General features: G+C 42.2%; 1 protein-coding gene across 2 annotated transcripts in view; it reads left to right on the top strand.

Moving 5' to 3' along the window:
- grm2a (glutamate receptor, metabotropic 2a) overlaps positions 1-13,988 on the top strand; it is a 35,900-nt gene that overhangs the window by 15,013 nt on the left and 6,899 nt on the right. Inside the window, exons 2-4 of one of the 2 annotated variants that reach the window (XM_054749150.2) lie at positions 11,060-11,900; positions 12,623-13,446; positions 13,553-13,686. In XM_054749150.2, the coding sequence (XP_054605125.2) occupies positions 11,060-11,900; positions 12,623-13,446; positions 13,553-13,686 (1,799 nt within the window). Of the gene's footprint in view, positions 1-11,059; positions 11,901-12,622; positions 13,687-13,988 lie in introns of both variants that reach the window. The other variant, XM_015959814.3, reaches the window with a different exon arrangement.

Here is a 13,988-nt window from a genome sequence, read left to right as displayed (position 1 = left end):
AGGTCTCCTACAGCCTTTACCTATCCCCTCAAGACCATGGTCCCACATAGCCATGGACTTCATCACGGGTCTGCCCCGTTCAAGAGGTAACACTGTCATTCTGACTATCGTGGACAGGTTTTCGAAGTTGGTTCATGCTGTGCCCCTACAGAAACTGCCTTCGGCAAAACAACTGGCCGAGATAGTGGCACGACATGTGTTTCGACTGCACGGGCTTCCTGAGAACATTACCTCTGATCGGGGTCCACAGTTCTTGGCAGCATTCTGGAGGGAATTCTGCAAGCTCCTCGGGATAACGGTCAGTTTAAGTTCTGGTTTCCATCCTCAGACCAACGGGCAAGTGGAGCGGTTTAATCAGGACTTGGAGACCACCCTACGAGCTATGTGCTCTAAGAACCCCCCGACCTGGTCCTCACAGCTCCCTTGGGCAGAATATTCCCATAATTCTCTTGTGAACTCTACCAGTTTCTCCCCTTTTCAGGCTGCCTATGGTTATCAGCCCCCACTTTTCCCCCATCAGGAGAGGTCTGCATCGGCCTCCGGCCCCGCCGCGTTTGTACGACGCTGTCGGCGCACTTGGGTGGATTACCGCTCTCGTCTGGTCCAGAATCAGGAACGGTTCACCGCAGTGGCGAACCGTCGGAGATCAGCCACACCCGACTACAAGGTGGGAGACAAGGTTTGGCTTGCCTCGACAGATGTGCCATTGAAAGGGGGTTTGAGAAAGCTCCTTCCTCGGTACATCGGCCCCTATTCAGTGTCCAGGGTCATCAACCCGGTGGCGGTCAGGTTGGACCTTCCTCGCTCCCTGCGGATCCACCCTGTTTTCCACGTGAGCAAGCTTAAGCCCTTTGTGACTAGCCCCTTGCATCCGCCCCCTGCGGCTCCGCCTGCTCCTCGCCTTGTGGATGGTGGCCCGGTCTTCAAGGTGAACAAGCTCCTGGCCTCTCGGAGGGTGGGTCGGGGCATCCAGTACCTGGTGGATTGGGAGGGTTACGGCCCGGCGGACCGCCAGTGGGTCCCTGAACGCCACGTCCTGTGCCGTGACCTGATCACCCGTTTTCACCGGGACAACCCTGATCAGCCTCGTCGTCCGTCTGGAAGCCGGACCTTGTGAGGGGGGTTATGTTATGGGTTACTCCTCCTGATTGTTGTAATGCGTGTTTTTCTTTCTCTGTGTAGGTTGGCTGTGGCTCTTCCTGCTGTTCCTGCCCCTCTTTGGAGCATCAGGGAATGCCGCAGCTGACTGCAATTTCCTGATTGCCACACCATGTATTTAAGCAGCTGCTTCCTGTGCATGGTGTGGCGTTGTTGTGAAGAGTTTCTGGTGTTTAGAGCATAGCTTTGTTTCGAGTCTGTGGTAGTTTTGTTTTGTTTTACCCGTGAAGTCCTTTTCCCACTTATGTGGTGACTTTTTGTTATTAAAAGTAATCAGTATCGGATCTGGTCATCCTGTCTCCTGCATTTGGGTTTATTCCTGTGTACCCTCGCGTGACACTGCGTCCTGCGCCTGTTGATGACATCACGCAACATGATTGGCTGGACGTAAGACTTGCTGAAGTTACGCTACCACATTCAAAAACAGTAAGAAACACAAATTTAATAAACTCTTTCCAAAACATATGTAAAAGAATAGAATCAAAAAAGAAATGCAATATTTTTTGGCCGAGTGGTATTGCCGTAGTATGATGACGTCATCGGCAGGCACAGGACTCCGAGCAGATCCGGAAACTATGGCAAAAAACTACAATATGGCTTTGCATTCTTTTGATGGAATTAACTGAAGGACCATCAGAGACTGAGAAGAGGTTGCATGCTTTCTGCTCCACAGGTAACACTAACCAAAATATTTTTTAAAGAGCAAGTCACCCCCTACCAGAGTCTTACTCCACTCCCACTTCCTGTTTGAAAAATGCAACAAAGGCTGCTGCCTGGCAGACCGAGAGGGCGGAGTCGCTAACAAATACACACACACAGGCTCTCAACGAAATTGTGACATCATAATATACCAGCTAACATCATAGTGTACCTCTTAGCCAATAGCAACGACAGATTTAAATTCAAATGTAGTGCACAATTTTTACCTGAAGATGGTGCAACACTGACAGTTTTAGGCAGACTATTTAAACTTTAACTTAGATGCACCAAACTGCAAAAGTATTGACTACACGTGTCTACAGCACAATTAGACACTCGTTTTTATAGTTCATCAGCAAAAATAATGTTCATTTGTGGCTCTTCACCTCTTACATCAGGAAGAATCTGTGTGTTTCCAGCGTTATCTGTTCTTTCATAATCTGTTGTCGAATTGTGATTGGCAGAAGCTTTTCCGATTCGCACCTCACTTTTTTTTTACAGCAGCGACCCAAAACGATCTTCTAACACATGGATTTTCTGCTTCCTGATCATGTGACGTGTGACGTAAGCGGATGAAGATCGGCTTTAGAGCTGGGATGTTTTCACAGAGCGGGGAATCGTTCTGATGCCCACACAGTAAAAAAATGCAAATGATGACTTTAGTCTCCAATAGCAGTTGTAGTGTTGATAAACTACATATTTAGGAATTAAAGGCTGTTGCTATTCAGCTTATGTTTTAATTCCTAAGAGATCAAACATATTGACAAATGAAATTATATGCACACATGTATATAGATATCTATATATATAACGGATAGAATTTCATACACCAACTTGCTTGGCCTATGTGTAATCAAAAGATTAATATTTAATTTTAAAGATTTAATTTAATAGCAAACTTATTTGTTAATTCAGAAGATCTAAAGATCTTTGTTCGTTCAGTGATCAATATACACCACTCTGTTTATTTCAATGAAGTCAAGTTTAAAAAGTTAAGAAATTTATTACTAAATAATTTAAAACATGACAATTTAAAAATTTTTTTTTATAAAAGCTTTGGTATTAAATACTTGGGTATTAGATAGCAACCCTGTGAAGTGATGTTTGTTTGTGGGTGAATGCGTGATCAGAACATGTATCTTGGAGAGAGGAGTGCGTTCTGGGTGAAAAGGAATTTAGTGGTAGATAACTAAAGTTGTTCTTATTAAAGAGCATTCAGACGCAATCTTGTGTTCTACCTCACCGTTCAGACGACCCTCTGTCCAGATCAAGGGAGGTTGTTGATCAGCCTCTGGGTACCCAGTCCGGTAGGGAAGACCAGTGGTACCAACTCTCTGGTCCTAGAGATGCCACAGGCACACAGGTGTGGAATTGGTTTGTGTGTGAGCAGATTCTTAAGGAATCTGTTAGCGTCAGCTTTGTTCTGCAGGTGTCGTTTGTTGTGTCGTAGCAATTCTGCCAGCGTGACTGAGATTGCTTGTTGGTTAAAGAGCGTTGGGCGGCCGTCCCACTTCTCTAGAACTCACTCGCTAAATGCAGAGAGTTCTGTTTTATAAGACGGGCATTTCCTGGTCTACGAATCAGGTTTTGACAGGAAGATTTAACATACCTCAGAAACCTGCCTTCCCAAGACAGAAAGCTCTGGTGTTGTGGAAAACGTCATGTGAGTGCAGTTAACCTTAACCTGATTTACTGTGTCCTGCATGATTGTGTATAAGTGCACATGATCTTCTTGTCACTGTTAAACATTACTGATTATCATAAATAATTATTATTATTAACCAAAGAGTAATAATTCATTTCAGTAATCAAACACCGTTAAAATGAACCATGATGATTATTTATGAACATTGTAATAGACAGTGAAAAGAGTTTATTAAAAATGATTCTTTTAAATCTTGAAGTGTCCTTCGTCTTGCGGATGGAACAGCAGTCAGACAAAGGCAGTCAGATTAAAGGGGTGGTAGACCGACATTCAGTCTCCTGTGAAAGAAACACTGTAGATTGTCGTAGCAGCCAGGTCAAAGTGACCCAGGTTGTGTCTCTGACCTGAGGGTCAAGAATCAGGCCATTCAGTGATGCTACACAGTTAATGAGTTCAACTAGTGACAGTCACGGTGATATGGTGTAAAACCACCCTGAAATGTATGTACTGCCCCCTAGCGGCAGGAAATGACACACTGCCTCTTAAACCGCCTTGCCTGCTGGTGGTGGTTGGAGGGACCGGTGGTGCCAGCGTTCAGCAGTCTTGCTTCTGTCAATGCACCCCAGGGCAGCTGTGGCTACAATGTAGTTGATCGCCACCAGCATGTGAATTTGTGGATAACTGCCTTTGAAGTTAAGTGCCTTGGGGGTAGGGATGCACCGATGGATCGGCAATTGATCGTAATCGGCCGATAGCGCCCCTATCGGTTTTGATCGGAATTTTCAAAATAGATCAAAGCAAACCGATCAGGTAGGGTTGTCACGGTAACCAGTGTAGCGCTAAACCCCGGTAAAAAAAAAAAAAAAAAAAAGTTGACAATAATAACCGTCTTGTTTTTAAAAAACTATATTATCTTGGTGTGTTTACCGTGGCTGCGGTGTAGGCGCGGTGACCCTTACCAGCCACCGTATCATCTGCTGAAGTTGCCGGCGGCACATACACGCTTTGTTTACAACAAAACTTTCTTGAAGCTAAAGCTGAAATAATGGTCAAAGGAGGAGACGGCAGCGCTCAGGAGGACATTTATTATCCCTCAAAGAAGACAAAGTCGGAAGTACGGGCATATTTTAGATATTTGAAGAATGCCGAGGGAGTTTATAGAAGACGGACGGACGGCTATCCTGTTTGCAGCACGAGCAGAAAAAGTGTCTGTGAAAGGCAGCAACGCTTCTTATCTCATGACACATCTGCGTGACCATCACCCACAACTCTACAGTCAACGCAAGGCAAGTTAACGTTAGCGTTTTAGCTAAAATGCGTGATCCGAGGATTTGGGTTGAGGGAGAATGCAACGAGTCGCTATATAAAGCAGCCGCAGCGCCGCTACCTGCATATAAACCGTGTCGCGGACACCCCCATGTTGAAATGACGCTATGCATTACGGGGCTCCCAGGGGCAGATAAGAGTTGGTCTCTCTCCGAGAATAATTATGAATTTAACAATGATTACTGCCTGATGACATTTTCCCACATCTGCAAAGCTCACTGGAAGGACACAAACCGAGGACAATATTTTCCTGATATAGGGTTTATTACTCAAGTAAGGGTAAAAAAAAGTATCTGATTAGAAGGCTACTTGAGTACTGAGTATCATCTGATCTAATATTTTTAAATGATGACATCAAACAGACATAAAATACGAAGTTATGGGCAAATATTGGTATTTTAAAGACTAAAGGGGAAAAATGTAAACAAATAAACAACATAATTACAAAATAACACATTTTAGGCAAAATTTAGACACAAACTGAGGACAATATTTCCTGACATACAGGGTTTATTTAATTGTGTGAAAATGTAGCACGTTTAAAAAAAATACCGCGATAATGCCGAATACCGTGGTAATTTTGGTCACAATAACCGTGAGGTTAAATTTTCACACCGTGACAACCCTAATACAGACCATTTTAGATTAGGTTACATTTCCTTTATTCCCAGATTATGTAGTTTGTAGCACTCATTATAATGTTGTAGAAAATTTCTGGCCAATCCACGTGATCGGTATCGGTGATCGGTATCGGTGATCAGCATTCTTTGATATCGGTATCGGTGATCGGCAGCAAAAAACCTGATCGGTGCATCCCTACTTGGGGGGTTGTAGAACCCAAGAAGCCACTATAAGCCATTCACCATTTAATTTTACTGCTGCAATCCAAAAAAATTGTGTTGAGTGATATTTATTTTCTGTAAGATTAAAATCTGACAAGTTGACACATTTTGTAATTATTTTAACTTTCCCACCATGAGGTGGTTTTTTTTTTTCATTTTAAATTCAAATCCAACGAGGGCCTGACAGCTATCTGGGAACCAAACTATGGGAACAGAGAAAGTCCAAAGGCAGATCCATACTTCGCCCAAACACATAGATAAATTGATCCCAGAGAACATGGAATTCAGTTTGCTGTGGACATTGATTCCAGATGTTACCACATCGATTACCACAGGGACTCCCTTAGAAGACTAGCAGGTATGTACTATTCCTGAAGAAAGAGCAGTTTTACAGCAGGAGGAAAAGACTATTCCCTACTGACTACAGACATAATCAGCCGAACTAAACTTGACACTTCTTAAAAAATCTATAGCTTTGGAGCCTCTGAGACTCCACCATGTTCTCCTATTGTATAGAACAGAAAAATACACTGTTTAATAAGATATTTCCTATATTTACTTGACATTTTTACAATACAAAAAAATGTTTTCAGAGAAGTGTTTCGAACCAAAAGTTAGTTTGATAAAACAAACTCAGAAAAGCCGCACTACCCACACCTAACAGCCCCCGTCTCATCCCTCCTGTCCCACCTGCTCTTCATTATCTCATAACCAAACACAGACACGCATCACTTTGGTTTTTCTTCGGTGGTATGACTCTAAAACAATATCTGTAATGTGTAATCAGCTGTGCAAATAGGTTTTAAAATGAGATCTTTATTTATAAGAATCCCATAAAAAAGGAGAATCCAAGTAAACTGAGAATCATTTCATTTAAATCAACACTAATAAAGGTCATGAAAAAGACAGTACCTAATGATCTAGTTTGACCTTATCCGTGGTGCTTTTAGACACAAATTTGATTTCAATTAAAGTTTCAGGCAGGGGCAACTCTGGGGGGTTGTCCAGGGTGGGCTAGTGCCTCCCTCATGGCAAACTTGGGCCACTGCATTTATCAGAAGTTAAAAAGAGATGCTAAGGCAAACATTTTAATGTCAACACTGAGCTGGATAACTAAGGCTGCATTCCCACTGCAGATCATCATATTATAATAAGTATGTCTGCTATGTTGTGCATCTTTGACTTTTACTCCATCAGTATATGGGTGTTGCAGAGATCCAGAGATTCTGTTCCTGTGCACCTTGTTGTCAAAAATACCTCGACACTAAAACAGTTCTGGTCTGTTTCTAAACAACTTTTACTTCTAACGACCTGGATTCAAATCCCAAAAGAAACTTTTGTGTCTTCCTCGCAGCACAAACTCAGTCTTTTAGAAAAAGGAGAGACCAAATGTTCACACACTCCTTTTATAGCTGCAATTCTATTACTTCACCTATGCAAGCTTGTAAAGAACCTACTGTCAATGACGCAAATGTTTCAGGTTAAATAATCTAATAATTTACCTTTTAGCAAATAAAAGAGTGTTGCTTTGTATTTTTGTCTCATCAGCTAATAGCTGAATTTTAAGCAATATTTTCTTCACCAGACTTACAAAGTTACAAAAAAAAAAAAAAAAATACTTGTTTGTATCCTAAAAGGTTTCGCTGCAGTTAGAAAAGAAAAATGAGGATTTTAAAAATAAAAAGTATAAAAAATATGAAGATCTCCTAAATAAAAAAAGAAAAGATTTGTCATCAGTATCGCGTTCAAAGGAACTTTAACCTGGTTCAATGAAATGATTATGAAAAACATTCACTAGAATTTGTAAAATGTTAATTGTTGTGTCAGGAGGGATTATGTAATCTGAAGTAATCAGTGTTAATATTGCTGTTATTTTTTCCACCACCAGTTGTTCCTGTACGGGCTGAGAAAGGCTGTCAACACAGCTCAGAGAAGCACAACCATACGGTGATCCTGTCTGGATGGTCAGGCTTTCTCTGACTCCTTCTGAGGAAATCAACCTAGAACTCCTGTTGAAATAGTCTTGATGATCTATTTGTTTTAATTAAAGGGGCAATGTGTAGTTTTTATTGTTAATCTCTGGAATTATCAATCAAAAATGATGTTGAAAATGAATGAAATGATGTCCAGTTGTTGAAAACTATTGGCGGCTTCTTAACATATAACCATAAACATCAGGTCTAAAATACCTGGGAGTGGGTCTGTCTCTGGGCGACGCCACATTAGATGCCATATTTCCTTCTACGGGAGCACTTGAGGACAAAATGCATTTGTAACAAACGATTACAAAACTTTCACCATTGTTTTACACATTTACCTCTTCACTTATTGTCAGTGATGAAAGGGAGTCTGGTGTGCTTATTATTTTGCTGATGTTTGCACTCCCCAGGGCTTTTTGACCCTAACGGGCATCTGTTGCAACACAAAAATGCAGCTTGCTTGCAATAATTTAGGTATCTACTGCCCCCTATTGCCAGGAAAAATACACTCTGTCACTTTAACTACACCATAAATAAACTAAAAATAGCTCCACAGTCAATCAGGCACAATAGTTACTGTTTCATTAGTCCTTTTAATTGGAAACAGCCTCCCTGTTACTGAACATTTTCAAAAACACAGGTGATACTAAAATTGCAAATGAAAGGATTCTGCAGCCTGGGTTGAGCTACGTGTTTCAGGTAAAGCACAGCTAATGTTGGTGCTGCAGTCCGTGAGTGAGTGAGCTGAAATATCTAATAAATGGTACTTAAGACTCCAGACCACTGTTTTTTCATGGTTCAACTCACTGAAAACATCCTCAGAGTGGTTTGAGTCAATGCACAAGTAATGCAGCTCATTCGTTTGTTTAAAGAGCAAGTCACCCACAAATGAACTTTATTTTGCTGATAAATTATAAATGAGTGTGCTGTAGAAACGTGTAGTCAGTAATTTGGCACTTTAGTGCATCTTAGTGAAAATGTAAAAATTCTGCCTAAAACTGTCAGTGTTGTGCCATCTTCAGGTAAAAAATGTGCACCTCAATTTAAATCTGCCATCGCTATTGGCTAAGAGGTACACTATGATGTTGGCTGGTACATTATGATGTCACAATGTCATTGAGAGCCTATGTGTGTGTGTGTGTTAGCGGCTCCACCCTCTCTGTCTGCCAGACAACAGCATATGTTGCATTTTTCAAACAGGAAGTGGGGGTGGAGATAAGCCTGGGGCACACCGGAGGCGGACCCGTACTATTGATCATAAAATGTTCTAATAAATAGCGTACTTACACATTGTTAATGAATTAGAGTCTCACAAAACACGACAGCAAGTCTGATCACGTATTAACAATAGAGTCACTTCCAGCTTCCTGTTCTGAAGTGGGGCGTCCTGTGGGCCCCAGGCTTTAGACTCTGGTAGGGGGTGACTTGCTCTTTAATGCCGTTTTGCTTCACAAAAGTATATCACTGACTGAGTGGACCAATCTGTTCCTCTGTACCATCACATGCTGTCTGCTCAGAGAAAAACAAGTTTGAAAAAAGTAAAGAGGAAAAAGTGATGCTTTTCTTGATGCTTTGTCCCGATCAGACAATGACAGAGCAGCTCGATAAGAGGTATTTTTTAGAAGAGTCATTTAAATGAGATCTGGTTTTACCCAGAAGTCCTGCAGACTGGGTGATGTGGGAGATGTATCAAAGGAAACACGTCGGTTAAACGTTGGATCTCCTTTTGACTAAGATCTGTGATTTAACGTCAGACCTGAACTTACTTGGTTCGAGTTAAGCTTAGTGACCTGAAATGAAATGTAGTCATTTTAACAGTAACATGTCAACCTGCAGCTTTGGTCAGGGTGTGCAACTGAGTTACAAGCAGACAGAAGTAAAAATAACATATTAAGCTACTTTATTGTGTGAGGCCGGGCCTGGTTTGAAATCTCTTGACTTTTGAAGTTGGAATCCCAACTTTGGGGGATTTCTATTCCGTTTTTCCGACTGTAACTCAAAAATTCCAACTTCCAAGTGGAAATGAAATTCACCAACAGAGCAGGACATTAAAACTAATTAAATACTGTATGAGAAAAACACACACACAAAAAAAAATACACTGCACAATTTTACACAAGAATGCTTGTGTCAGATTTTTATGCAAAACATATTTTTGCATTTATTCACTGAAATGATGTGTTGGTCATTTTGTTTATTAGATCAAACTATTAAATGCTTATTAAAGATTTCCCTCAGATTTAGTTTCAGCAGGAAGCTTTTCCTACTGTAATTAACATTACAGTTAAACAGTTTTCTCCCAAGAAATATTCAGTTTTACATAAAAAAAGAAAACCTTGAAATAAAAATAACTTTAAAATGGGATTTTCCGTTCTAACCTTCTCATAAACGAGTCATTGGCATTCAGGAGTCAACTGAAGGTTTGTGTTGCTTTGAATTAAGAGACTAGCTTCCCTTTAGGCATCCACAAAAGTGCCTGAAGCAAAAACGAGTCCATAGCTTCTTCGCCTGTCACAACACAGGCACAACCTGTTCAGGAGAAAATGCAAAGTTTTAACATTCATGATACTTTGAATACTTTTCAATCCCCCTGCCCTATATATATATATATATATATATATATATATATATATATATATATATCTGTTGCAGACGTAAATTAAATTATCTAATCAGCTTCAAAGGTAGTTTTTTTTATTTCCAGCAGAGATATTTCACCAAGCACAACTGTTCCAGAAGGTTTGCCATCCAAATTTATTCCAATAAAGAGACAATTTGTTGCTACCTTTCCAGGTTTCCATAATGCCTTAGAACTGTTCAATCCAATTTTAGCAGTTTTAGCTTTAGTTTTAGTTGATTTATTTACTTTCACTTTATAAAGTTTCCACTTTATACTTTCATGATACTTTGAATCCTTTTCAATCCCCCTGCCCTGAACGTCCTCTGTCAGCTTTCTTCTCTTCAAGGCAGCAAAAACTTTAGGGAAAATTTTGGTTTTTGTAACAAATGTCTTTTATTGTTACGTGAGTATTCACCGTTTAGTTTTCTGTAGCATTCCACATCATGAATGATTAGGTAAATGAACCATCCCCAACAACGGTTTCAAGCAGGAGCACACCATTGAGTCAGCAGGAGGTTTAAGATCCAAAGCAGCCAGCAGGGATCCAATGAAGAAACGAGAGGCCAAATGGGGAGAGACTAATTGCCTCAGCGGGAGGAAAACAAGTAGTCTAGCTAGTTTCATTCATTTATTGAAAGATGCCCAAAACAATTCAGGCACACGTGCTTTCTGTATAACTTTTGTAACAGTGTCATGTTTCTATAATGAGATGACCTTAATGATGATTTGTTGCACCGGTGCAAAGACTGAGTTAAATACCAGATGTTTGTTTGTTTTCTCTCTATTGCAGGTGGCGAACCTGCTGCGGCTTTTCCAAATCCCTCAGATCAGCTACGCGTCTACGAGTGCTAAACTAAGTGACAAGACTCGCTATGACTACTTTGCCCGGACAGTGCCCCCTGACTTCTATCAGGCCAAGGCCATGGCAGAAATCCTGCGATACTTTAACTGGACCTACGTATCAACGGTCGCCTCGGAAGGCGACTACGGTGAAACTGGTATTGACGCCTTTCAGCAGGAGGCTCGTGCCCGTCAGATCTGCATTGCCACTTCAGCCAAGGTGAGCCGTTCGATGAGCCGTTCAATGAGTTACGAGAACGTGATCCGCTCCCTTCAGCAGAAATCCAACGCCAAGGTGGTGGTCTTGTTCACACGCAGCGAAGACGCCAGAGAGCTGCTGGTGGCAGCCAACCGCATGAACGTCTCCTTCACCTGGGTGGCCAGTGATGGCTGGGGAGCGCAGGAGAGCGTGGTGAGGGGAAGCGAATCGGTGGCCAACGGGGCTTTCACTATTGAACTCGCTTCTTATGAAATCCCTCAGTTTAATGATTACTTCACCGTGCTGCATCCGTACAACAACACCCGGAATCCCTGGTTCAGAGAATTTTGGGAAAACCAGTTCCAGTGCAGTCTCCATGACCTGGGCTGTGGAAAGCACTCCCTCCGTGAAGCTCCATTCCAACCAGAATCAAAGATCATGTTTGTGGTGAATGCTGTTTACGCTATGGCTAATGCCTTGCACAACATGAGACAGGCCTTGTGCCCCAACTCCACCAAGGTGTGCGAGGCTCTGATGCCTGGCAACGGCCGCAAGTTTTACAGGGACTACATCCTCAAAGTCAAGTTTGATGGTGAGTAAGGTCTCGTGCGTATGTAATGAACGTATTTTACATTTATTAATGCAAAAGTGAACCCTATCTATTTCTTTATTTAATATGCAAGAAACTAAAGTTCTCGTGAGGGATCTGTTTAAATGAATCGTGCCAATTTAAATGTTTAATTTGTGGAAAAGTAATTCTTCAGCTTTCTGCACTGCTGCTGCAGATTCCTTTAGAAACGATTCAGTTTATAAAAGTGTGTGAGTGGAGGAAATTACATTTGTTTTTCTCTTTTCTGCTCAAAGCGTCAACACAAAGAGTGAGCCGCTGTAACTCATCCTCACATCACTAATGGCAGACTTGCCAATTCAAATGCTCTCACTTTTGCTTATCCTTCGATTTATGGAAATACTGACATTTTCACTGATGGGAAGTAAAGGGGTCCACTGTGCTCTTATCCAGCTGTGCTTTTCTGTTCTTCACTATTTCTAAAAAGAAATAATCCCAATGGATTTAACTGTCTAGAGGCTTAAAAGAACTAGAGGTCATGAATTATCCTATCACAAGGTATCACAACACCCCAAGGAGCTACAAAGGTAGACCGACATGCTTTGTAGAAGTTTTCTTGTATGAATGAACATAATTACATGTGTCCTTGAACAATAAGTGAAAAATGAATGTGTGTGTTTTTATTGATCAGTGTTTAACCCGGAGCAGAAAGGTTATGTATAACACTTCCTGTCCTTCCCTTTCAGCACCCTTTCGACCCCCAGACACAGAGAATGTCGTCCGTTTTGATGCCTTTGGGGACAGCGTTGGCCGCTATAACATTTTCCACTACCACAAAGAGGGTGAACGCTATGTCTACCGCAGTGTGGGCTACTGGGCTCAAGGCCTGACCCTAAACACCAGCCTGATCCCCTGGGCTGGCCAAGTTGTGCCTACCTCTCAATGTAGTGACCCCTGTAGGAAGAATGAGGTGAAGAGTATGCAGCCAGGAGATGTGTGCTGCTGGATCTGCATCCCGTGTCAGCCCTACCAGTACCTGCACGACGAGTTCACCTGTGCTGACTGCAGCTTTGGACAGTGGCCTCTGGCTAATCTTACAGGCTGTTACGACCTGCCTGAGGAGTACATCCACTGGGAGGACGCCTGGGCTATTGGGCCTGTCACCATTTCCTGTCTAGGAATGATGAGCACACTATTCGTCATCGGCCTCTTCCTGAAACACAATCAGACACCTGTAGTAAAGGCCAGTGGACGGGAGCTCTCCTACATTCTTCTGCTGGGGGTGCTGATGTGCTACAGCATGACATTCATCTACATTGCCAAGCCTTCCACAGCAGTATGCACACTGCGTCGGTTAGGCTTAGGTACCTCGTTTGCTGTGTGCTACTCAGCTCTCCTCACCAAGACCAATCGCATCGCAAGGATTTTCAGTGGCGTGAAGGATGGAGCCCAGAGGCCTCGGTTTATCAGTCCTGCATCTCAGGTTGCTATTTGTGGTGCTCTGATCTCCTGCCAGCTAGTAGTTGTGGTGGTCTGGATGTTGGTAGAGGCTCCAGGCGTGAGAAAAGAAGTGAGTCCGGAGAAGAGAGATGTGGTCACCCTGAAGTGTAACAGCAAGGACTCCAGCATGCTCATGTCTCTCACCTACAACTGCATACTCATTATTCTCTGCACAGTCTACGCCTTCAAGACCCGCAAATGCCCGGAGAACTTCAACGAGGCTAAGTTCATTGGGTTTACCATGTATACCACCTGCATCATTTGGCTGGCTTTCCAACCCATTTTCTACGTTACTGCCAGTGACTACAGGGTAAGATAAATCCGTCTGCATCAGCGTTTTTCAAGAAGAAAACAAATACCGCAAGCACATCTTGTGATTATCATTTGTTATAAAGAATTTGTTCAGATGGTCGAGGGTTTCTAAAATCTGAGTAGAATGCATCCTTGTAGATCGTGACTTTCTCAGAGCTGGAGTGTGTGATTTGTATGCGTCAGTACGATGCCTGTTCAAAGTCTGCATGTTGAGTGTGTGTTGTGGCTGAGTGTGTTACTGATGAGTGCCAGAAGTGAGCAAAAACAGAAAGTCATTACCCAAAATATGTGGATTAATCA

Source organism: Nothobranchius furzeri, chromosome 3 (genome assembly GCF_043380555.1).
Source record: "Nothobranchius furzeri strain GRZ-AD chromosome 3, NfurGRZ-RIMD1, whole genome shotgun sequence".
NCBI lineage: Eukaryota > Metazoa > Chordata > Actinopteri > Cyprinodontiformes > Nothobranchiidae > Nothobranchius > Nothobranchius furzeri.
This window is presented reverse-complemented; position numbering and strand designations above follow the sequence as displayed.